Source organism: Amblyomma americanum, chromosome 2, assembly GCF_052857255.1.
Source record: "Amblyomma americanum isolate KBUSLIRL-KWMA chromosome 2, ASM5285725v1, whole genome shotgun sequence".
NCBI lineage: Eukaryota > Metazoa > Arthropoda > Arachnida > Ixodida > Ixodidae > Amblyomma > Amblyomma americanum.
Genome location: NC_135498.1, coordinates 167,857,702 through 167,883,466, shown reverse-complemented (window position 1 = coordinate 167,883,466; position 25,765 = coordinate 167,857,702). Strand labels below are relative to the sequence as shown.

At 47.7% G+C, this 25,765-nt stretch overlaps 1 protein-coding gene across 1 annotated transcript in view; it reads right to left on the bottom strand.

Moving 5' to 3' along the window:
• LOC144121970 (uncharacterized) overlaps positions 1-23,828 on the bottom strand; it is a 109,699-nt gene extending 85,871 nt beyond the window's left edge. Inside the window, exons 1-4 of the mRNA XM_077655437.1 lie at positions 23,696-23,828; positions 14,887-15,128; positions 10,963-11,288; positions 940-1,058 (exon numbers count right to left, since the gene is read on the bottom strand). Coding sequence (XP_077511563.1) covers positions 940-1,058; positions 10,963-11,288; positions 14,887-15,108 — 667 coding nt within the window. The 5' untranslated portion in view covers positions 15,109-15,128; positions 23,696-23,828. The remainder of the gene's footprint in view (positions 1-939; positions 1,059-10,962; positions 11,289-14,886; positions 15,129-23,695) is intronic.
• Between the last annotated feature and the right edge of the window lie 1,937 nt (positions 23,829-25,765).

The window sequence follows — 25,765 nt, the reverse complement described above, 5'->3', positions numbered from 1 at the left end:
GAAGCCAGCCTTGCGGAAGCAGTTCCGCTCGCCAGTGGCAGTCACCTCTGCCCAGGCCGCTTTCATCATGTCTACAGCTGAATACAATGAAAATGGACATGGTGTTCTTGTCCGCCATCTCGAATTACAACCAAGGCCCCGAGATTTGAACGAAACCAACGAAACGTCCGCACTGCAACAAGAGTGACAAAAATGCGCGATGGGGTAGACGTGCAGTGCACACAGGCAGCAATCAAGTCAATCAAGCTAAACATGCAGATGCACAGCGCCAGTGGAGAGACCAATGAGGGGCATCCGTGAGCGTCAGTGCAGCCACCTCTTGGCTCCCACGGAAGGCCTGCTTCACGAAGCGTGGTCTCCGTAATCGGCGGCAGCACAGTTGATCGCGGAGGTCACGCAAGGATTTGCAAGAATGAGTAGAGGGGAGCGGAGTTGCAAGGAGGGGCGGGAGGGCGATCTTGGAAGGCGTGTCGGCGGGGAAAGGGCAGCTCGCTTGAGAGCGGCACGAAACAAGGCGGGCAGTTCGCCTGCGATGAGGCTTTGGAAAATATACCGCGTGCCGGGCGCACAAAGGGGTCGGAGGCAGGTTGTCTGGCATTGCGGCGCCAGGCTTACGCCGTCCGTTTGCTGTAACCGAGCAGCAGGGCTTAATGACGTTCGTTATACATGTGATTTTGTGCCATTGAAACAATGTATATTTTGATGGTCTCGCAGGTCTCATTCGTCATAAGCAAAAGTTCGTTTTAAGTGGGGCCATTATATGTGGGCTCGACTGTATTCAGTGTACAGAAACATAGGAACCATTCCGAATTGTTCATCAGATCCAAGAATTTCTACGGGAGTCTACTGTAATGCAGTGAACAATGGTGAGACTATGTAACAAAAGCTTTGCCGTTCGTGCTTGCAGTCAAAGCCACTGTGAGTGAAGGCACCGCATACCTGAGCTTCGTCGGCTGGAGGGAAAAGAGCCCTCTGACAATGTAGCTGCACTCGATGGACTGCAGGGACTCCGGCGGACGTGGGATGAAGAAGCCAGTGGACTCGAACCACTGTCAGATCTGCAGCACAAGAATCACAACAGCCAAGCAAGGCATGCTCAAATGCATGTTAAGAAAGTCAAATATATATATATATATATATATATATATATATATATATATATATATATATGACACATGAAAACAATGAATAAAATCACCTTGCCTTTGAGAAGATAATAGCAAAAAGATTTACTGCACTATGGACAAAGTGAGCTCAACAGGGACCGCATGGAACGAGCTCCCATCATCCGAATTGAAATAGGCATCCGCCTAGGCTTCTCTTTCTCCAGTCTTTCTCAAACTCCCTCTACCACCACGAAAGCCATTTGTGTTCTTTTTCTGGTGCTTTACACCCATCATGAGTGCTCCTAAAGTGTTCAGCTGGCTAACCACATGGTGCAGACTGAAATCCCGTGATCATAGTTTTCTTTCTCCTTGTCCCTTATTTAATTCCTTCCGCAGCATGGCTAACACCACCTCTACCAGCAGGTGCGCACAGACTCCTTCCGTTAGTCGCTGGCGGCACGCACATGGCGCTACTATATGGCTTTGTCAGATCTGTGCGCCACGAAAACGTGTGTTGCAATGCTGTGTCGGCTGAGCATCTGCATCAGATTTAAGCCTGAGGTCAAAGAGTTGGTGCACTCTCCGCCTATACACCGTTTCGTCCACCGCAGGCAACATGGAGCACATGCGCACACAACACCAAGATCTGGCTTCACAGATCTGCACTACGTGCAGGCAAGCAAGCATGCCACCTCCAGATTCACAAGAAAGCTTCCCTGTGCCTTTGCGCAAATGTGTGAGGAAGCTTTCTTTTACGGGCAAGCTCTCTTGCAGGGAAGCATACTTTTAGTGCGCCAGCACTAAACCCCCAAACCGAGATTTCGCCGGTGTTTGTCTGGGTGAAGCTCTTTTCCGTGACCTTGAAGTTGCTCGGGAAGAGCGACCTGGGTCTCGCAAGCCTCATTGGTGGCAGCACCTGCCATCACAGGGCAGTGGCACATGGCTTAGAGCTTTTTTGTTGCAAAAGCAACACTACGCCAGCCAGCGAGCCATTTCGGCTCGTGCGCACTTCAGCCGTATGCCGTGGCAGACGAACAACCTTGAGCCGCCGTTGCGTTCCAACAGATGGCGCCGCCGTCGACGCTACCGCCGTTGGTGCTCGCTCCACCAGATGTGCTCCGCTGGGGTCGAGGGAGAGGATGTGTCGCCTCGCAGGGGTATATATATATATATATGTGCTTTGCCTCAGTGTATTGTAGTTGTTATGGAGAACGCGAAAGAGACATAACAACAAAAGAACGAAGCGAGGAAGAGACAACGCGCTCAAGAGACGCCAGAAGAACGCGCCGCACGACGTCGTAACAAAGATGCGGCTAGAAGAAGTGTGCCACGTCCCGAAGTGACCCTTCAAATATGGAAGAGACCGGTTTGAGTTCTCGAGAGCATTGGAATGAGACACTGCGTAGACGACGTGCCGAGGAAACAAAGCTTTTGCAATTCAACTAGGGTTAACCAGAGCTAAACCACAGCCAATTCTTTTCTTATATATGGGTCGATTTAGATGAAATTTGCACCACTCAAATATTTTGGCATGCTGATTTCAAATATATAATTAGTTTTTTTGTATAAAACATTTAAATTTTGTCTAATCAATGTTCTTCATTTGGAGGTGAGCTAATTACTAAGCACTACGGCATGATGAAAGTGGGCCTGCCAAAATCATCTAGAAAGATCATAGAGTATAAAAAACCAAGAATTCATGCGCTAGATTTCATTGAATTTAAGTCAGAGTACAGCAAACTTTTGTGCATAAAAGCCCAAGTTGACACCCAGGACAAATCGTTAGTTCTGTAAATGTTTTCTCGTCATTACTGTATACTATAGCTAAGTCTTAGTGCACGTTTCATGAGTTTCTTTGTAAACAAAAGAATGAAAACAATAGCGCAAGTAGTTCAATTCTCCAAAACTTCTGCACCCTCAAAATTGCAGTTTTGAGAAAAGGAGGGAAAAACATTTCAGACCATGTAGACAAATTGTGGGAATGACTGCCATCTCAATATGATCAGAAATGGTTGGAAAGTGAATGAAAGCAAAAATTAATATTCTATGCCAATTTGAGCCACAGTTACACGATGGAAAACTTCTGAAAGGAAAGGTCCATTCTGGTACCAAGACAACCTTTTCAGTAAACTTTCCCATACGGTTATTACATTTACCTTGGTGTCAAAAGATGAAAGAAACCACCTTTCTAGCAGAAGAAAATAACTACAGCCACCAACCAATTTTTCGGACTCGGAAGGGACCCGGATAATGGTCCGAATAATCGAACAGTCCGAAAAATCCGTGAAGTACAAAAAAAACCACTTTATTGAGATGAAACCAGCTTAACTCTTTCGCTACCACGGGAAAAAGGGCAGTTTTCACTAGGTGGAAGGAAATATTTTTTGGCGGCTAGACAGTAATGCGTCATTTATATTGTTTGGTACCAAAATGTAGCTAAAAGAATTTGCTGTTCAGGATCGTAAACCTTGCCTATATATTTATTACACAAGTTAATGAAAAAAAGTTTATATTGTCAAAATTTATACAGTAATGGTATCGTTCTGCTTGAAAAAAGGAGCACAACTTTAAAAATATCAAGAGTGAAAAAAATTCAAGATATACATTCTGTAGGTAATTATATCATAAAGCGATAACACAATTTGCAGAGGGTATTGCCGAAAACTGTTCTTCCCGCAAAAAAAAAAGTTAGCATGGGTGTGTGGCGTGCCATTCTCCAAAGCAGTCCCTTGTCGGGATGAAACACAGATACACACTGCATGGCTCACAAAAAACTGCCGTCTTTCTTTCGACTTTGCTCTTCCCGTAGCAGAGCTTGCAGTTGTGACGCTTTTCTTGCACCTGGGGCTTGTGCTCGGGCTTCTTTGAAGGAGGTGGAGGGTGGACAGCTCTGTCGTCCATCCCAAAAATCTGGTTGACCAGCTCAATTCGGAATGCGAGCTGGTCAAAACCAGCCTGTCTGGTGAGCTCCTCTATCTCGCGGTGATGTTCCCTGTGTCCTTGGAAGATGACAAAGCTGTTTACGACAGCAATGTCAATGCAGTGGAAAAACAGTGTCTTCCACCACCTGACACATTTCATCAATACATTGTAAGAAGCTATCAGTTGATCTGACTTGTCAACACCAAGCATGCCCTTATTATAGTCGCCTATCAAGAGCGGCTTCATGACGGGTATCTTTGTCCATTGGTCTCCTCTCTTCACTTTTCGCACTGCTGTGACGTGTTTGTTGGCAGTGTGTGCTGTGCTCATCATGTTCACAATGCGCTTGTCTTTCCACTGCAAATACAGCACATCACGGCAGCGCAGCCAGCGAATGTCCCCTCGATTTGATCTTTTCTCCCAAGCGGTATCTTTCAACTGGGAGGGAAACCCGCGACAATCTTTGCGCGTTGTTCCACAAGAGAGAGTTTTCCTCTCAAGAAGATGTTCAAAAAGGGAGGTAGACGTGTAAAAGTTATCAAGGTAGATAATGTACCCTTGATCCAAATATTCATCACACAGGCGGGTTACTACATCATAAGCCAGTCCCTTTGAGCTAGGTGTTTCTCTCTTCCCGGTGTAAACGCTGAATTGTACAGTGTAGCCTGTGCTAGAGTCAGCAAGGACCCACAGCTTGTACCCCCATTTGACTCCCTTGTCACGCATATACTGCCGAATGCCCGATCGTCCTTTTGATTTCACCATCCGTTCATCCACGCACAAATTTCTGTATGGCTGAAAATGCTGACGTGACACGTCATTCATGTGCTGCAGTAGATGTGAGATCCTGTGAAGCTTGCCATCGCGGACGGGGTCAGTCTTCTCCGGGTCCATGACACTGATAAACGCAAGGAACGCGAAAAATCGGCTCCTGGGCATAATCTTTGGAGGAATGAGGCCCGAAAATAATGCTGAGGTGTTCCAGTATAGATGGAGGCGAGGCAGTTCCACAATTCCCATGTAGATCAGAATTCCTATGCACTGCATTACTTCATCGGGACTGAAATTTTTCCATGAGCCGTCCTTTTCTGCGTACGTCTGCCTCTCTAAAATATGCATCCACGCATATTTGTTCGTGTTTTCGCAGATCATGTTGATTAGCTCTGCGGTGAAAAAGAGTTTGAAGACATCGACGGCCCGCACGAAGTGCCATGCGCTACTCCGGACCGTGCCGCCAACTTCGACTCCCGGGATTCGTCTAGGCAAAAACTGCACGCGTTTCACAGCTGCAGGCAAGGAATCACGTCCATATGACGTTGAGACTCTGAAAATAAATAATATAGCCGTGAGTACATGCTGCGCCGCTCATAACTATTTATTAGTAATCGAAATGTGCGCGGCACATAGAGCCGACACTCACCCGCTGGATGTTCCGGCTTGACTTGACGCATCCTCGTCATCTGCGCTGAAATCTGACGTGTCCACGTCTTCTTCCGGCTCACTACTGCTGATTGCATCAGCAAAATCGGCTCCTGAAGCGCTCGATCGCCTAGAAACACAACGTCTTCTAGGAGCGGCCGCACGTGATGACGACGCCATGATCGAAGCGCTCCCCGTCAACCCAAAACTTTCCGCGGCTCAGGGAGAAGAGCCCAAAAGCAAAACATCGACAAAACAAGGCGGAAAACGTCGTTTGTTTCTCCCTTTCTAACCTAGATGGCGCTAGGCGTCCGTAAACCGCGCGAGAATTTGAACTCAAAATGCGTCGATCAAATTGATCGATTTGTATAGGCGCGGTAGCGAAAGAGTTAAAGGCGGAACCGCATGGCGCGATTTCAGGCGCGATTGACGCGCGGATGATGGGACGCGCGCGTCATTTTGACGCGTGCCCAGTATGATCCGTCACGAAATCGCGCCGCCGCGTGCTCCTACTAGGAGTAGAAAAAAATGCCTCACGCGGCTCGTCCGCCAATCAGAGTTCAGGTAAGTCGCGTGGTATTTGGTTTAGGTTTTTGGTTTTGCCACCAGATGGCCTTGCTCTCTGCGCATCTCGACGGAACCTCTTTGCACAATTTTTTTTTCTCGGCTGAACTTGCGCGTGCGTCTAAGAAAACACGTGCTACCGTGATTTCGTTCGCGAATCGTGTTCACCTGAAATGGACAAAGCAACCTTCAACTAGGCCCTAATAACTTAAGTGGAGAAGCGTCGCGTCCCATGGGACGTACGCGACCGCAACTACAAAAACATGAAACGTGGCAAGGCTTAATTGGCGAGCTATATAGCAGATGCCCTCAGCGTAGACGGTATTTACAAAATCTGTGCACACGTGATGTTGCCCTGCTTGTTTTATATACATTCACCTCGACAAGCGTGTCAACTTGGCATGTTTACCCGCCGTTTTCGTATTTATCTCGCTAGCAGAGAGCATGGCGCCGCGACGCGAAAGCGCCGCTCCCTTTTTTCGTGCGGGTGCTCGCGCGTCGGCGACAACGCAGGCATTCGCCGCGCGTCGCGTTTTTCGCTCGCGGAAAACGCGCCATGCGGTTCCAGCTTAAAAATGTCACTGATTTTACCTTGCGGAAAATTTCTCTTGCTGGCGACGATTTGCGCCTGCATTTGCGCCAAAGTTGTGCTTTCACTGTACACGCTAGACAGCAAGGTCACCGTATTTAGTTGGAATACTTCCCATGCTTCTTTGACGGACCCGGCGGGGCCATGTTGTCCACAACCCGAGCGTGCACCACACCGCTCGTCAAACACATGCAAAGATAAGGCACTTTTCGTTCAAAGTGGCGGAACCGCCGGACGCAATCACAAACTGTGAACGGATGTAACTTCGTGAAGACTGAGCGCCACTCGATCGACGTGGTCTGAGGAACCCAAGTGATGAAACGACGAATGGCAAACGTATGAGACCCGCCATGGTGGCTCAGTGGTTAGGGCGCTCGGCTAGTGGTCCGGAGTACCCGGGTTGGGTCCCGACCGCAGTGGCCGCGTTTCGATGGAGACAAAACGCTAAGGCGCCCATGTGCTGTGCGATGTTAAAGATCCCCAGGTGGTCTAAATTATTCCGGAGCCCTCCATTACGACTCCTCTTTCTTCCTTCCTTCTCTCAGTTCCTCCTTTATTCCTTCCAGGCCGAGATGCGAGATAGCTCCTGCACAATTTCCATCCCCCAACAACCAATTTTCAACGTATGGGACAAGCAATAACTGGCCGCGACAACGTCGGCGACAAAAATAAGTTGACGGCGATGACAATCTGGCTGCCACCTCGAAGTGTCAGAGATCGCAGGGACTTCTATTGGCAACAATGAGGTACCAAAAGTATGTCAAGCCAATCCAACTGCAGCGTAAATCTGCCTCACTCCAAGATGGCACCTTTTGCGCCGGCGAAAAGCCGATAAGATGGCCGATTTTGGCCCACAGGCAACTGAAATTAGTCCGAAAAATCAAACTTTCAGACTTTTGATGTCCGCAATATCCGCCGCGAATATGTATGTGCTTCTATGGGGTGACTGACGGTGCCTCATTGAGGTCCAAAATATCCTACAAGTCTGAACTATTGGAGTCCGAATTGCCCGTCGGCTACTGTATGTAGCAAGAGCATTACCAGAGATATTGATCTCCTAAAACTGATACACCATCAAAAGTGGGAAATTGTGAGGAGCACACAAGTCTCACAGTATATTTAATCAGGAAAGAAATCCAGACTTTCTCATGCTTTAAAATGCACCAGGAGGATAAGTCTGGGTGCATGCTGTTGCGATACTTTTCTTTTTTTTCTTTGCCTCAGCAAGAACAAGTGAAGCTGTCTGCTCGTTACCAAAATGTGTGCTACAGTGCAGGTCCTTCCTCTTCGCGCCTCTCGAGCCAGTTGCTGTCACAATCGTGTCGCATTCTTGCAGGATTGCTGCCAGCACTGAAGTGCAGCACAGCTTCTGCTGTGGTTGCTTCCACAGCAAACAACAACACGTGCCGCTCTTTGTGCATCATTGTCCAGATGATGGAGTGAAAGCTCTCGTTAAGAGTTCTGGGCCTTCCCCTGCAGGCATCTCTGCAGCAGGACCTTCTCTGACATGTGATTGTAGACGGGCAAAAGAGCTTCAGCCACATAGCTTGGCAGTCTCTACTTGTACCTGGGTTCAGGCTCCTGTCTAGCTTGTGCAGCACTGTGGTGGCACCAAGACTGCTCTCCAGTAGGGCACAAGGTGCGAATGGGGCAATCATCATCAGTGGATGTGACATGGTAACATGTTGCCCTCATGGCTTGCTGCATGGCATCCACACCACCTGCATTAGATCTCAGTGCTTAGCCATAATATACAGCCAGCTTGTCATCTAGCTCTGCTTTGAGTTGTCTCCTTCCACCGAGGCTTTGCTTGCCCTCACCCTTGTGCTTCTGCAATAAGTTGTGCAGTGTTGGCCCCATGCGCTTCCACATGTGATCAATGCAGTCTTTGACAACCTCAATGTAGCCATAGCCTTTCACATCTTGAATGGCATTGAATATGTGACTGTCCCCATCGCATAACATGGTCGTGTGGCACAGGTTATGTTGCTGTAGCGACCGCCCAAACAGAATTTTGCCTTCCTCCACCTCCATTTGGCCAGACTTGCCAGTGGTGTTTTTCTGGCACTGGTGGTGCGATTTCAGAAGTTCGTAGCCATCAGTGTTTGGCTTTGGTTCATTTTCGCGTCCCAGAAAAAAAGTTGGATAGTACCGCATAGTCCAGGACATAACCACCGAACAGTTCCACTATGGCAACGACAGCTATATGGGACAAATGCCCGCACATCATCCATGTGCCGTTGTAGCACACTGCAATGTTTACCTGTGCCCAAAACGTAAGTCATCATACACCTTCACCACAGCATATGTGGTCTGTGCCACAGCGGCTGCGGCAGTTTGAGTCGCAACAGGTTGAAGAATGCTTTCAAATGCCGTTGAATGTCTTGTGCACTCCATGGCTAGAAAATCCCATCCCCAAAAAGATGTTCATGGCCGTTACTGGACAACAGCATTGCACGACTAGTCAGCATATTAACCTCAAAGGATTGCATTTTTCCTTGCCGCCATCAACCCTCTGTGAGCTCTACTTGACTGCTTGACAGTCGTCACCGAGCATGGTAAGTTTCATGGCGAAGTCATATGCACGGTCTCTTGTAACCAACCTCACGCATCTGCAACAGGCATGTTTTGCACTGCACAGCATCCAGAAGAACGTTTGCAATTTTGAGGCCGATCACTGTATATGACGCTGCTTTGTCTGTGGCCGATGCTGTGGGCGCACTACTTGAAACAGTGAAGACCGCGGTCTTTCATGCAGTCGCGGTCTTTCATGCACTTGAGTTAGTGCCCGTCAATTCATATGCGATTGCAGTTTGCACAAAGAAAATCACCATTGTCCGGTGGAGTCTGAAGAGCGCTGCCGACCGCAACACAATTGTCAGGCAATTGCATAGCACTGGCACTTGCTTGTCGGTCACCAGTCATAGGATGCAACGATGTCGTGTCATTAACACGTTTTTCTTCTTCTTCGCTCACTTTCGCTCGAACTTGTTCACAGAGCGCTACTTCTTCACACCTCCTGCCATGGTTCTCATGTTGCACTAGCATGGTAGAAAAACAAAATGGCACCGCAGGGCGTCTGCATTCCAAGGCTAGCTTGCCACAGCCAACCAAAAGATGCCACTTTTGTTTACGTGCCTCAACTAGGCAATAGCAGCACATGCTGCATGTTACTTTGGCATTCTTTTTTTCCGAAAAGACGGCATGTACAGGGCTGCTGCTTGCAAGGAAAACAAAGCTGAAAGTGCGCACCTTCGAACGGGACCAAAACGGCCGCAGTAGAGCACAGAGTTTCCAAACACCGGGCAATCGAAATTGGGTGTTGTTTGCCCACAATTTAAAGGGCAGTGAGTGTCATACTGCATTTTCGGATTGCTGTAACGCCATAATTACTAGGTGTATACTAACGACAATTTGCAGGCAGATGCAAAATGGTGCAAGGAACGCGAAAATGAAAAAGATTGAAAATTCAATAAATGCGCTAAATCAGCCGCCATTCTTTTTAGAGCAACAGCTGTTACCAGTGCATTCGATGCAAATCCCTAGGCGGTGGCCGCAGTAGCTGTGCACATGTGTGGGCAACAAATCTGCGCTGTACCGAGTTGCGAGCAGCTTCCACTAACAGTGTGCTAGTGTTGTGCCAGTGGAAGACTTGTGACACGGGTGGCAACAGCTGTGTCTGTGCTGCCACCACCGTCATGAAAGCCGGCCCACAGTGACAGTGCGGTGCGAGAGTTCCCACTACATGCGTGACAACTCGTTCAGTTTCGCACCTTCTGCGTGCGAATGTTTGCATTTCCAGTCGGATTCGTACCCGTTAAAACTGAAGCGTCATGTCGCTCTTGTAGTGAGATTGTTAGGGGGACCTGGAAGTGCTTCATTTGTGCTTGTTGTGTATGAACGCTGTGCATAACAGAAAGGTACCACATCTCTCCACAGCCAACCGCTACTGCAGAATTCTGTGCATAGCGCAGCACGGAATAAACCTGGCTACATTTTTTTCTTGCTTGCCTTCAGAGTGTCGCACGGACGCTCTGCGAGTATTGCTACGCAGACAGTCTGCACAAAAGTTCATCTTAACTGAGAAACAAGCAACACAGCTCATCTTAAGTGAATTTTTGTTACACTTAGTCCATGGAAAACCAACCAAATGGTGTCAGACTGTTCATGTTATTTAAGAATTTATGCTAATGTGAGAGCACTCTGCGCTCCTTCTTGACTGTACGGAGGAAGCACGTGGTATGTGGCACAGTATTGACTTTCAAGAGAAAGTAAGCTAGAGAGGCAATTTGACTCAACCCGTTGCCAGCTGTATTTGCACTGCTTCAGAGTGTACGGCCACTGATTTTCCTGTCAGCCCACCTGCTGCCAGGAGGAGGCCCTCCGCCCGTGCGCTTGCAGCGGTGGGCTGCGTGCTGCTCCTTAAGCCCCGGAGGCAGGAATGTTGCTGTTCCACTTGCACCTCCGCGCCGGGGATCCGAGCCCGCTCGGTCCCGCGTGGGGCCCCAGGAGGCTGCACCCGAGAGGGACGAAGAAGGGCTGGCGCTCAGCGGGGCGGAGGGGTGCCGGCAGGCCAGAGGAGACCGAGACGCCACCGCGGTGGAGGCATTGGCACGCAGGTTGCTGGGGTCACTGACAGACAGGCGGCCACGCTCGCACGTGGCCAGGGACAGCTGCTGTCGCTTCGCCTGCACGCATTCACACCAATGGCACGGCCTTGTAAGCTCATGCCTATAACAGAAATTATTTTTACCACAGATCAAAAAATGAGGTTGCAGGGATTTCCTCCAAAACCATGCAACATTTCACACCACCTATGTCGTGTCCTTTCCCTGCATGACATAGATGGATGGTCTTCTCACGGGAGTGCATGTTTTTGGAAAGGAGGAAGCCTTCTTGCTGATGCTGAGGTCTGATATGGCCAGATCCCAGCATTGCGCGTGTTATGTGCCACACACTGCCTCCTACAGGCTTAATAAAGACGCGTAAGAGCAAAGTGCATCTGCTCGTTGACTTGGGGCTTTAGAACTCCAGGGTCACATTTACAAATGATGTGGCATCACAACACGCGTTATCCCGATACAGAGATGGCCAGATTTTGGTGCTGTGCGCAATGCCTGCAGTGTACAGAAAGGCGCGCGGTGTGCCTGCTCATGGAGTTGGTAACGGCAGGATGGAAAGCAAAATAAAAAAGAGCGCACACACGCACGCACACACACATGCACACGCAAAATTCAGCCACCGTGGGATACCATGGGAAAAGCAACCATGCCATTTTCAAGTAGAATAACATGAGCTTGTTTCATGTCCACCGTCTTTAGCTCATTTAATGGACTGTCTAATAAACACTATTCGCTCCCAGAAAGGCTATTTCATCCATTGTTTTCATGCACTATTATATAGTAAAACAACGTTAACTTGGACTCCAAGGGAGCGGAAAAACGTCCGCATTATCTGAAATTATTGAATGCCCCCCCCCCCGAAACTGCCAAAAACCGTTCACGTGAAAGCGAAATTTATTTAGTGGGAACCACGGCGGTTATATCTTTTTAAGACGAAAACTTCGCAACAGCGAATTCTCGCAGTTCCGTCAAATGTTTCAATTAGTGCATGCTATTTGGAGTGGCGGAAGCAGAAATGGTTCACAAGGGTTACGGTTCCCGCGACTTCTTTAAGTGTCCAAAATGGTAGTGTTGGAGCTTTGTGGCGTGTGGCATCGCATGTGAGGAGACTTCTTCGCACAAATGGCGAACCACACGTGATGACCGTGGAGTTTCAGCGCGCTGGAAGAACAGGAATACCATGCGGACTGAAGCGAAGGAAATTTGCGCATTGGCGCCAGTGTGGCAGCATGCCTTTGAAAAGCAAAAAAAAAAAAAAGTAGTGTTTTAACGTAGTTAACAGTAGGACATGTGAAAGCACTTGAGGCAACAATACCTCAAAGGCAACCGCATGAAAAGACACGGCACGAGCAGCACGCGTCCACTGCCGCGCTGTTGGTCGCGTGATTCCGGCGCCGATGTCTCTCGCGCGTCAGGAGCGGGGACGGCGGAGCGCGCCGGTGAAGCAAGGCGAAGAATCCCTTTCCCGGAGCAACAGTGATGGGAAGACCGAAAGAGGGAACATGTGGAAGAGGCGGCTCTGCGGCTGGTCTACGAGCCTCCCCCTTGTTCCCACCCCTTTCGTAGCGGTGTCGTGTGAGCCGCAGCGGAGGTGGTGACTGCTGCTGCCGCAGTCGCGCTAGGAGCACACAGGAAGGGGGCGGGGGGGTGCCGGTTCTGTGGGCTGACGGAGCAGCTGCGCAAGGCTTCCGCCCCCGCTAGCCCATCAAAGGTTGAGGCTTCCTTTATGCCTTGGGTTTTTCAGCTTTGCTAGCGAAGTAGCACTTTCGCACTGAAAAAGACCAGCAACAAGACAGTCATCATACCAAAAGCTGTGCAGCTCGGCTGGCTGGCTCATATGCGTAGCGGATAGCTGCCGTTGCCGCGGGCTAGAAGCAAAGCTCTGAAAATGGAACTATACGGCCGGATTCTCTCTCGGCCTATCAACGGGAACTTGCCGACTGTCAACATGCCTGCCTTTGCGCGCACATCAGAGGGGAGCGGAAGACAATGCAATATGCAATTCAGGCAATTGGACGATCGTCTGTCAAGGCACGTGTGGGAGTTTCGGAGTGCCGTACCATTCTCTGGCTGGCGAGGCGCACTGTGGAGACAGAGGAAAGCAGACGCTTTCCTCCTTCCCCACGGGCGAGTAGCCAGAGGGTCTGCTCGAGAGCGCTGCGCCGCCTCCTTCCTCAAAACCGGTCGCAAGTGTGCACCGCCAGGCGCCGCCGGAGCGGTTGCTGATTGGCCGAATGTGACAATGGGCAAGTGCGCCGAGATCGGCGGGTACCGGCCGTGGCCGGAGAGAGACGACAGTGAGCTGCGACAGCGAGAGGACATCGGGTACATACCTCCCATCTTCCCTCTTTGTTGTCGCTATCTTGCCCCGTCAGCCGCATGACCAAGCCAGACGGCAAGGGTCGCAAATCATCCAGCAACCAGCGATTTTGGGAGAACCCAATAAACATTTGGCCCCGGGCAAAGCGTCCTGTTGCGTGTTGTTTATTTCGCATTTCCGCTGCGCCGCTGTGAGAGCGGCCACGCGTGGTGTGTGATACCGGGAGCTCGGAGTTCACGACCTAGACCGCAAAGGAGGCTCAACGGCCTAGTAAGAACCTCCCACACGTCATGTCCCGACACGACGACCCTTCGGGAGCCCACCCGAATTAACTGATGCCAGCCCTGCTGCGTCCGAATGAACTAGCTTCCGACGCCATAGACTTGCATGGGTGTTTGGCGGGACTCTGACGATAGTCCGAATTTCTGAATTAACAGGGGTCGAATTAATGAGCTTTTACTGTATATGAATGCACCTAGCATGCTCACATTTTATTTTGGGGCACTCCTGTTATTGTGAACTTCTGATAAGGTAACAAATTTTCTGGTCCCTTCAAGTTCGTCTTAAACGGGGAGTCTCTGTATACAGTGCTTGAAAGCTCTAGCTAGCACTAAGCGTGTTGCAATACCCAAGCATAGACAGCACTGCACTCTGCTACCAAGAAAGCACAGTGCGACAAGTGAGTAGAGCCCAGGCTTACCACTAAAGCCTTCTCCTTAGAGCCCTACTGGTCGGGGTGTCACATTTTACCGAGAGTAAGATTGAAGTAAACGAAAGAAACGTAAGAGACCATAACAAAAATTAAATGCACATTAGGCTAGCTAAGGCCAGACAAAGCTGCGCGGAAGACTGTCACAGCAGCACACAAAGGGAGCAGTGCTACTGGGACGGTCAGCTCCCCATGATCGATTCACAACAGGAGACAAAGCCAGACGCGGATTAAAGATGGACGACGACAAAACACTGACAGTTTGAGTTGTGTTGTCTTCCGCCTTTGGCCCATGTCTGTTTTTCGGTGCAACACTGTGGCACTAACCGGGCACTACTCTGCTGGCACAGTAGCTGCCAGTATCAGGCTCCGAGGTGCAGTACAGAAGTGTATAGACCACAAAGCCAAAACAAAAAAAGCATGCAACTCTAAAAGACCTTAGCAGCAAGATGCCCAAAAGAAAGTGCAACAGAAGTTCAGAAAAGACGATACAAGTCAGGAGAGGCAGTGGCTAGTATAGCCACATCCATGCATGACCACCAAGGACCGCAAGCTGGGTTCACAGGTATTACTAATGGGTGGTGACGTGCCACGCCACATGTGGATGCAATCAGAGAGAAAGCGGGCAGTTTCACCTTGGTGTTCTTGCCCTGTCCACGCTTGCCGCTCTTCCCCACCTTGGAGGTGGCGGGTGGCACAACAGGGGCCGCCGCGGGTGGGGGCTGCGCAGCTGTGGCAGCCCCCGGATCGGCCGGACCGAGGCTTAGCTGGCCAAGGCCGTCTCTCAGCAGTGCCGCCGTCGATGCCTGACCTGAGTCCACTGCCACCTCCTGGGGTCCCTGTGGTCCACTCTCCATGTGACACTCATGGGCCTCGCCTGCATGGAAACATAAGTGCAGGATTTATTTTCTTTTCCTTACACAGCACTCCACGAGCGTATCTGATTCACGGCCCCATTTCCTTCGATAACATCCTCTTAGCATGATTCATATGGCATGAGCAGGCCTCCCACTTTTGTGTGCCCTGTCTCCATACTTTGTTTTCTACCATTATACAGCAACTTCTTGTAACAAGCAACAAGGCCTGCCATTAGAGCAAGGCACAGCTTCCTTCCCAGATTGCAAATTTTCCCTCTATTCCTCCTAACAATTACGGTACTAATATATCACCTCATCAGACATTTTCTGTTTTCACCACTGCAAACATTTTTGCTCTAAAGACCGACATGAAACCATTAAAATGGCATGTGCTTCAAAAATGCTCCATTGCCAAGTCGTTTGCAAAGTCATTGCCAAAGCAATTTAAATTACACAAATAGTGATATTCAAATGAATATTTTCAGCTTCCGTTTACTACCCACACAACTAGGTTACCATAAGTAATTATAAACATTTACACGCTTAATTAAATGCTTTTTAAAAAAGTCCTTTCAAAAACGAGCAGCGACAGTTGTGAAGCCAGCTTATACCCGTGTCACACAGACACTGTAAAGGTACAGTACTCACGGATTGAAATAGGACATTGGGAGCGCTAGCCTTGCAGTGCCACGCAGGCCTGTGGTAAACCACAGGCCGGCTCATTGGCTACTGGAAGGAACAATTCTGCTTTGTAGATGTTCTCCCTCTCGCGCCATACCACAATGCACCACCTTGGTTCCATGAGCGTCTACGGGCGGTGCTCCATGAAGCGACGGCCACGCGCTCCGAATGTCCTATTTCAATCCTTGAGTACTGTACTTTGAACTAATGCTCCATTACTCTAAGGACGAACGCGCGCTGCCACACGGACGCGCCAAAGGACACCTAGCTCAAAGGAGCTTCGAAACAAGGCAGCTCGAGTTCGTCCTTTGAGGCTTCAAGGGAGTACTCTCTCTCCCAGCGAGTTAACAGCATAAATAAATTGAGAAAAGAAACGTTCAATTTTCATTTTATAAATTCACTTCATAAGATTAGTGGTGTTTTAAAATCTAAGATCATTTGTTTTGTGGCAGTCTCACCACGCCATACTCTCGTTCCAGATATATAAGCGTCACGGTAGCCACGGTAAATATGCCGCCATGTCGGCACACTCATTGCAAGCGCAATTTCAAAGTTTCTCTCGTCGTCGCGTGAATCGTCACTCATTTTGATGGAGACCGCCAAACACAAGGCACACCAGAAAAACATGACCACAAAAACAACGATCGCAGGGGCAAAAGAATCAAAGGGAACAACCGAAGAACTAAGCTGAGCCTGAGCCAGACTGAGCGAGTTGGGCTCAGTGTGGCCAGCACTGTGATGTTATGCTCTGTACTTGGAAAATCATGTCATTATTGTAGTTAAAATTGCGTTGCTTTAACATAATACGATTATAAAACTAATTTACTAAAAAAAATTTGACATTTCTGTATTTACATGTGCAGTGAGGTTTGCAATTTTAATGACGCTTTTCGCCGATGAGGGCGCTAAAAACTTCTTGCGAAGGTCGTTCCGCGACCGTGTAGCACGGACGAACTCCCTTGAAGTAGTGCTCCTTTGGGAGCGTAAAGGAGCATTAGTTCAAAGTGCCCTTAGAGTGCCCGTCCACCAAAGCCTAAGCGGCCACTGCAGTTATCCTGCTTTGATTGCTGATTTACTCTGTTTAATAGGCCAAGAATAAGACCTCTTTTATACCCTTCAATCATGCTGAGGTTCAAGGTCATTGAAATACAGATTTGTTCAAGCTTTGCAACTATAGCTTATAAGCACAATTGCACTTCCTTTTGCATCATTAGAAAAAAATCAACCCTTCGATCTCTGCAAAATGCATACCTTCAACTTGAACAACTTCAATAAACTTAATAGTCCCTGGCGGCTTGCCTCAAAAAACAAAATCCCCCTTTGTGCAAATAACTCCCCAAAATTCCCCCAAACCAGAAAGTCCCCTTAAGCTCGCAGCCCTCAATGGATACACATCTCAAGGCTTCAGTAACCCACAACTTGGCCTACCAACAGATATAGAAAGCCATCAAGCGGTCTGTGCAGCCATCTTAGACATTACAAGACTTCCTGACAAGCAAAGGCGTTTGCTGTATTCTGTTAGCAAAGAGAGACATTCAAATGTAATTTTTGTAGATGGTTTAGATAGATGGACACATCAACCTGCTAATAGCTCCAAGCAACCACACCGTGCACTACATTGTCTTCCAATTCTAGTGGAACCCCGACTATCACTATAATAACTAGAGGATAAAAATCGCTAGCATTATAGACATATGCAATAAGGGCTACCTGGGCGCTGCCATATTGCTTGCTGGACTGTCATGCCTCTCAAACCAGCCCTGCGAAAGCAGCAGTGGAACCGGTTTCATATAGCCCAGACAGACAGAGAAGAGTTTCGACAACTCCCTTGCCCAATGCAAAGGTCTATACACAAATACATGCATCGCCCTGTTAGAAAATGGTGGAAACTTGAATTCTCTCACAGACAAGCAAATACAAATAGAGGGCTCGCCAGTATTTAGGCAGCAAACCAGCACATATGATAGTGCTGCAAAGTCTTGCATTGCAGTAAGCCACCCATTTCAATAATTCTTCCTTGGCAAATGACTAGCGCCATCCACAGCCTACTTGCTAAAATGGCTAGTGGGCGCAGTCCCTGGTAGAAGCTTAGTTACTGGTTATACCATACCGTAACAGTTTGAAGAGCTAGCGAAAAGAATGCTTGCTTAGTTTTACAATCATGACATGTGCCATGCAGTGGTGTCTTCTGGCTACGTCATGGTACACTGAACGACTTTGGAACAGGGGAAGCAAGGCGGCCGGTCTGCACACCCCCAACACTTCTGCAGAAAGGGCAGTGCCCCCAGTCTCGAGCTGTTTGCGATCACATCAAATTTCTGAAAAAAGCTTCAATTCTAGTTGTTATTATTGTAAAGCACAGTCCAACTCAGTTAGCTGCCTTCGTAGCCAGTCTTAAAGCTTTTTGTTCGTGTAACCTAAACCATGTTCAAACAAAAGCTGTTGATTGACAGATTTCTGTTCATGAGCATGATTACCAAAAAAAGAGAACACGCAAACTTCTCATCACTACTCGTGTGCACATCTTTATAACGCTGTACACTTCATTTTAATTTTATATGCACTAAACAATACACCTTTCAGTAAAATATAAACAAAAATAAACTTGAAAATTTTAATCGTTTAATTTTAATTTTTTTTTACCGAGCATGTACTGGAGGTATGGCCAGCAGTGCCTCAAAAGACATGGCACAACAGACGCACGAAGCTGTCACTGAATGGCCAGTTATGCTGAAACGGGATGCAAGGAGAAAATTGGAGGGGACACATAAGCTCCGCCTGAAGGGTAAGACGTGATAGCACTAATGGATGAATGGCCATATAAGCGGAATTCGCCATTCTCGACTTTACATTCAGGAATCCTTGGGATGCCTCATACCACCACTCCTGGTGGTTACGCTCTGGTGCAGTGGTTCAGCGATGCGCCACTCCCCTGTGATGGCACCAGTGGGGCTTGTGCGACACAGGCTGCTCTTTTCGAGCAACCTCTTGCAGCCAATCATTGATTAAACTGCCTCCTGCCACACAAAGGCACAAAGTCACATCACCTAGGTTGCTTCTCTGGGGATTTTTCACTCACAACGCCGCCGCTGCTGCCCACGCCGGATTTTCTGCGGAACGGGAGGCTTAATGTTATCGTGTTAAAAACCATTAAGGGTTGGGTTTCTCATACCAATACAGACACGATTGTTTAGAGAAATTTGTATGTAGGCAGTTAACACGTTACTATTATTAGCAGCATTTTCATTTATGTCGAGTACCACAAGGTTGCCCCGCTTTAACAGAGAAGACCAGTAATGTCATGTTAACCAGCGTGTGCCCAAAGCTAGATCCAGGATCAGCAGGACATCAATATGAACATCCCAAAATAGTGTTCAGCAACCCACTCACTACAATGTCTTGGAGCTGAATTCAGGCAAGAATGTGCACACTTTTGTGTCCTAATTCAAAAGAATAATGGCTGCAGAACTACAGTTTTCTTTTGCTTGAAATATGCTCTACAGGTTATACACATGTAGCATCAATTAGGTAATTTTAACGTCAAGGTTAGTTTATCAGGCTACAGTCACCGTATTTTTTTCCTGTGTATACAAGCGAAGCTGTTCCCCTGTCTTTATAATGGCAAGCTGCACTCACTATTGGCACTCGAGTCACTATGATAGTGAAGTGAGGTCAACTCTACAGATAACTTAGAAGGGTGAGAGTTCGGGCTCGTGGGTAGTCAACATGAGGATCCATAGCACACACAAATGAGGGGACAACACGAGCGCTCGTGTTGTGTCCCCTCATTTGTGTGCGCTATGGATCCTCATGTCTACAGATAAATTGCACACATTACTTCCCAAAATTACGTTAATCATTTTAGTGCCTAACTTAGGTATGGCGCAAAAATCATTGTAAAGTTATACTCAGCTTTACAGTAGTGAAGCTGCCTGCCCAGAGCATTTCTCTTGTTAGTGCCAAATTGCATAAAGCAAGGACTGTATGCTTAAAAAATAATTGCTGCTTAATGTAAGCAAAGTGTTTTCGTTATTATAAAAACAGATATAATCTGATATATGGAAATCATTGTGTGCAAGCAACATGCCATGGCCTAACCAATCTTAAAAATACAGCACTTTTCATTGTAGTTAAGAGACTTCTATGAGACGGTGCTTTTCACCCTTGAATTAAGCTACAAAACTAACACATTCACAGCCATGTCAGAAAGCGATCAGCAGTTATTAATTGAAAAAGACTGCAACCGAAATAATGCACACACGTAATAATGGAGCAATGAATTTTTGGAAGAAAAACTGTCTGCCATAGCACAATGAATGAGTAAACTCGGGCATAGGAGCTAAGTTTGTAGGCAGCCATAACTTGCAGAAAGCAATAGTGCTCTCCACTTTAAATTTGTGCAGTAAAGTGACCCACAAAATTCTTTCCAAACCTCTTCACTTGTACCAATACAGCATTGAAGCCAGTGCACTTCTGAAAAGTCAGCCTGAAGCTACTCATAAAAGAAACAGCATCCCCTCTTTTGCAAATCCCCAGGTAATCAAATAGTTTTGAGAAGCCTCGAATTCAACAAGAATGGTACCACAGGAACCCCCTGCCAGCTCAGTTAATTCCTAAAGAACTCCACAAGGCAACAATGACAGCTCCCTCTAAAGATGAGTGTAAGGACTCATGCACGTGTTCTTATTTTCCTCTGCTTGCAAAGCAAAGCACCAAGGGTAAACCAGCCTACCAGGTTGAAAGCACAGCGGCCCAAAAAAGAGCAGAAGGCATCGTGCACATGCTGTCACATGAAGCAGACGCACCCCAACAGATGGCGTTGTGTTAACGCTTTCTCCCCAGCAATCGTAGGACTGGAGCATTTGCTCAAGGTTGCCCAAAGTTTTCCGCCCTCCAGGAAAGGTCAAGAACACAGGCACGACAATGACTGCTACTCAGCTCTTACCACCTCCATCACCTCTTGCGACAGCAGATATTTTCTGGGAGCAGTCTGTCACAAGCAAGTATAGGCCATCAGCCCGCAACTACAGCTACAGGCTGCAATGGCCTTTTGTTTCCTAAACAGTACACATGCAATAGCAGGCAAGCATTAGTCTAGGGCTCGACTAGGCCGCTTTCTTGCTCCTATGAGTGTTTTAAGAAAGTACAACAATACACTGTAGCACATACCCCAGTTTGCTGGGACAAATAGTGAATGCGTGCATAAAAATACCGCTCAAATTAATTAGCCACAGAACAGGCAGGCCTATGCTGTCTGTGCCACAGAATTTTTCATGTGCTAATTCCTGCTGACTGCACTGTTCGTTTTTCATTCTTGTAGTGTACATTTGCAAGCCATTTGGAACGAATGTGCACTGGTGGCCCAGTTTGCCACAACAATCCACACAAAGGATAAAGCTAAAAGAATCAAAGCTATTAGGTGTGGCTGCTAATTGAACGCAAAAGTTCAAACCCTTTCTTTTTCTGCTCTCCAAGCTCAAGACCATAAAACAGGAGTATCCTGCTAATGATAAGAGCATGTATGCTGACAGGAGTTTCCTTTATTTTTCATAAGACATGTTCCATGGAAGCAAGGAAGTGGCTACAAATATGCACTCCCCTCAATAGCCAAGGTTTTTTTTCGGGAGGAGCCTGAGTTAATTTCTTGTACTGGGGAGAAGGGTGCATGGTGGTACATGCCCCGCAAAAGCACTACTCTACTTTGCGACAACTTTTCTGGAACTGGAGCGTAAGCTACAGAACTGAAACATGCCCTCTTTTCCTACGGACCGGAATATAGTTCCCACTTGCAGTTATTACTTTCATGTTAAAGCATGGTACACTGTCAATATTCATTATTTAAGGCATATCTCTAACATAACTATCAATACTCACTATCCAAAATCAAGGAAGAAACAGTTTTCTTGAATACAATGAGTTTGCTAGGTGCGTCTAGTTACATAAAGCTTCCATGCATGATGCCAGCTACACCAGTGATGGAGCGGAAGAACCGAGGAGCGAGAAACGCGCCAAGGAGTCAGGCGCACCATCATGTCGCTAAATTATTTGATGGAATGAGACAGTTACAGATGGTAGACCACTAAGCCGCCCCTTCATTGACAATGAAAGCTGCCGCCACGTGTAAGAATTTTTAGAGCGAAAGTTGTACTTCGTGACCGAAGCTGCAAAAGTAGATTCTTCCCTGAAGCTTTGATCTTGACCTTATATAAATAAATAAATGTTGCTGCGACTGGGATTCGACAGATCAACTTTGCTGGCCACTGTACGAGAGCACTATGCTACCGCCGCAGCCGATCGCGCCTCCTGTTAAACTGCAACATGCTCTTGCGCTGTGCATGGCACATTGTCATCTCCATCACCTTCCATCTGTGTGCACGAACAGATCACATCAGCCTGACCTCGATCAGAGCTTAACCTGAGTCTAATATCATCACTGGATACGACGATGACCCTGCATAAAAACCATAAGCCAATCAGGCTAAACACATGCTTTTTTACGTCTACTCAGTTTAACTACACTAAAACCCTATCATATATATATTTTGTGGAGGGTGGGGGGAGCACAGTTTAAGTAAGGTGCCAAAAATGCCATTTTTTTTTTCAACCTTAGGTATTACAAGGCTACATAAATGCATGTTCACAATCACATCTGCAATAAACGACCAAACAGGATGGAATCTTTATTCATGCACAGATCTGTGACAGAAAAAACAAAGTATGACGTGTAGAGTTTGTAAACACGAGCAAATGGCAATATACCAAACTCAACTGTCATTGAAACTGCTCAGACATTTATGGCTGCGAGAAACCAATGTCAAAATAAGTAAAACCGCAGGTAAAACACAATATGCCTCAATATGACATGAAAAGTAGATCAATTATGTGCATTGTCATTTTTCTTTTTTGCTGTAAGCGAAGGTCGCAACCCGGAAAGGCACCACGACGCGCCGCAACTGTGGTTCTGTAATGCGCAGTCGCTACCAAGAAAAACAAAAACACGATAGCCTACATTCTCCGTAAACGCAAAAAAAAAAGGGTGGGGGGGGGGGGGGGGAGGAGAGTAAAGTGCACGCTTGAGACCCCGGAGAACTGTACCAAGCGCAACGCCACGTACCACGCCGCGTTCGCGTTAGGACCGCTCTCCTCGCTAAACAGCGTTCCAGCCTCGCGTGCTTAGCGCACAACGCAGGCCGCGACGCCGATCGATTCCAAGCTGCGGCGAGGAGGCAGTGGGACGCGCTCGCTGCTTCTTCCGGTAAGGAAACATGCTCCTTTTCCACACCGCATCCCTTAGCCTCCCCCATCAACCCAAGGACACGAGAACGCGGCGGTGGAAATACAAAAAATAAAAACGAAACAGAAACACGCAGGCACTACACGCACCGCAGATAGCGGCGGAGCTTTCCCTGGGATAAGGCTGGCAGAGGGGCATCAGCTGTTTCGCAGTATTCGCGTAGAGTGTACGCGGCCGGTCCCTCGCCATTTCACGAACGCAGCCGGTATGTTCGAGGCGAAATGAAATAGCAAAAAAAGAAAGAAGGGGGCATCTCCACGGTAAAAAGAGCATTTCGCTACTTCTAGTACTCAGCAAGTGCAATGCGATACCTACGCCGACAAAACCGTGCGCAACGCTGGGAGCCGACGGCTCAGGTCGGAATAGAACGTGCATCTACGACGCCGATACTATTGTGATAAGTGAACATGGGTGCAATGCTATGAGCGGAGACAGCTCTGTCGTTGTGTGGGTGTCATAACACGACGAAGTAAAAACAGACGAAGGAAGGGTTGCATCAAACGTGTCAGTTCTGTGAGAGCGACGCCGCTCGTGCTGCGCGGCATGACTGCCCGTGAAATAGCCTTATGAGCTAAAGGCAGCAACTAGTGAGAGGTACGGGTTACGCCTTACCTGGAACAGTTTTTGAGGAGGTGGATTCCTGCTGTGACGCGCAGCCGGTGCGAACGTTCCACGCTGGGACACGATCTGTCCGCGGACAGGATCTAATGGCCGACGCAAAGCCAGCGGCCGGTGGATTGGGAAAGGAAAGTAGGAAAGGACGAGGCAAAGAGCTATCTGACATTTCTAGTTGCGAAACTTCTCATAGGCTTCATATATTAGAAAAACGGCGGTCAAAGCTTGCAAAAATAAAGGTGTTACAGATTGCCGCGTCCCCAGTGGTTAATAATGTAATCTGTGTTCAAGTAGCAAACTTCTCGAGATTTTCATTAATCGCACAATAACCTGGAACCAATCTCTGAAACAAATAATGCATTAACAAAAATTCATAACTATAATAACCCAATTATTAATTAGGAGGTAAATTTAAAAAAAAAGCGCTTTGCAGAAGACGACTACAAATGGCAATATCTTTTATTTGTCCTTCCAGACGGCGCTTCAATCCGTAAAGATACGAAAAGCAGCCGATGGGGCCAGTCACTTTTCGAAGCTGTGTGCGCTCTGGGTTAATATGGGCATAGGACAAGGGAGGGCTTTCACGATGGCGATCGCGCTTCTGAGCTGCAAAGAGCGAACCGTTTCGATTTCGGCTGTGAACCGAGCCCGTCGCCAAATGCGCTCGATCGAAGCCGCGCGCCATCGAACAGCATGCATAGCACCTAAGAGCTAAGCAGCCGACGACGCACAGGGAGAGGAGAAAAAAAATCTATACCCCGGACGCGCCTTAGAGTGTTAACTCTGAGGAGCCCGATGAGAACAGTACGTTGTTCGAGCCGGTACACAAGGTTGCAACATCCGCTGAGCGAGCTCTTCGAAATGAGATTCAAATCTTTTGACTGTTGACAAAAAAAAAATCCACATATATAACGCGCAGTGTTCTTTGTGCGCAGCAGTGCGTTGAACACCGGCATCTTTAAAGAAAATTGTTTTCAGCGAGCACGCGGAGAGCACTTACGGATATACCGGGTCACCTATTTGTTCGACAATTATATTAACCGCTCAATTAATATTGAAATTACATATAAGCCCGTTTATTTAATATTTAAAACGCCCACACAATTACCAAACAGTGCAGCACCTATTGTAGCCCTCCCACAACATAAACGCAATCGTCGTACCGTTATGGTGGCGTCATCATGCAATAACCATCTCGCGAACCAGATAGTAGGGCTGATCCCTCGTCGTACACTTGGGGTAGGTGGTCGTTAACTTTTTGTCCCTTATAGTATAAAAATGTACATTTTATGAATATGTATACATATGAGAACGTATAGAAACCCAACAATATGAACGTTTTCAAGATTGTGATTGTGCTACCCGCAGTGAGAGTATCTAATTAATTATTGATTATCCTCCGCTGACAAATTTCTGACTCAATGTCTTCACTAGGGTCTTTTTATCTTGTGTATTTAGGTGCACACACGGTCTCAGAAAATCTGAAATTCCCAACCATTCTGCAAAAGTGAGTAAAATGCAGTCACGTTGAAGTTATACATTTATGATTGAGCGAAAATTAACATTTAAATAAATAACAAATAATGAAAAGGGAACAGAATCAAGAAATAATATATTACCACGTTTAAATTTTGCTTTTATTATCTGATTTACCTCTCTTTGCACTATACAGATACCGCCCAACTTTGCGCCAATCCCTTAGCGACTCCAAAACAGCCACACTTCGCACGCGGAAAGGTGCATGCTCGGTGCCTGTTAGGATGGACCACCCCAATTCAACCGCAACACGCAGAGCTCATCTGGGTGCCTGCACACTGGGGGAATCCGTGGAACGAGGCCGCCGATAAATTAGCCTGAGAGTTAAGGGAGCAGGCGATCAGGAGGAGACTCCAGACCCGCACGCTCTCTTCCCCCTCTCTTCTCTCTTATTTTCGTCCCACATTCTCGGCCTGCGCTTTCTGAGCATCCTCAAGGGAGGGCCACCCTTGCCCACATCCTTCTGGACTGCCCGGCGGATCCTCCCTCCGCTGAACCCTCATCATGCAAGACCTGGAAGGAATGGGAGGC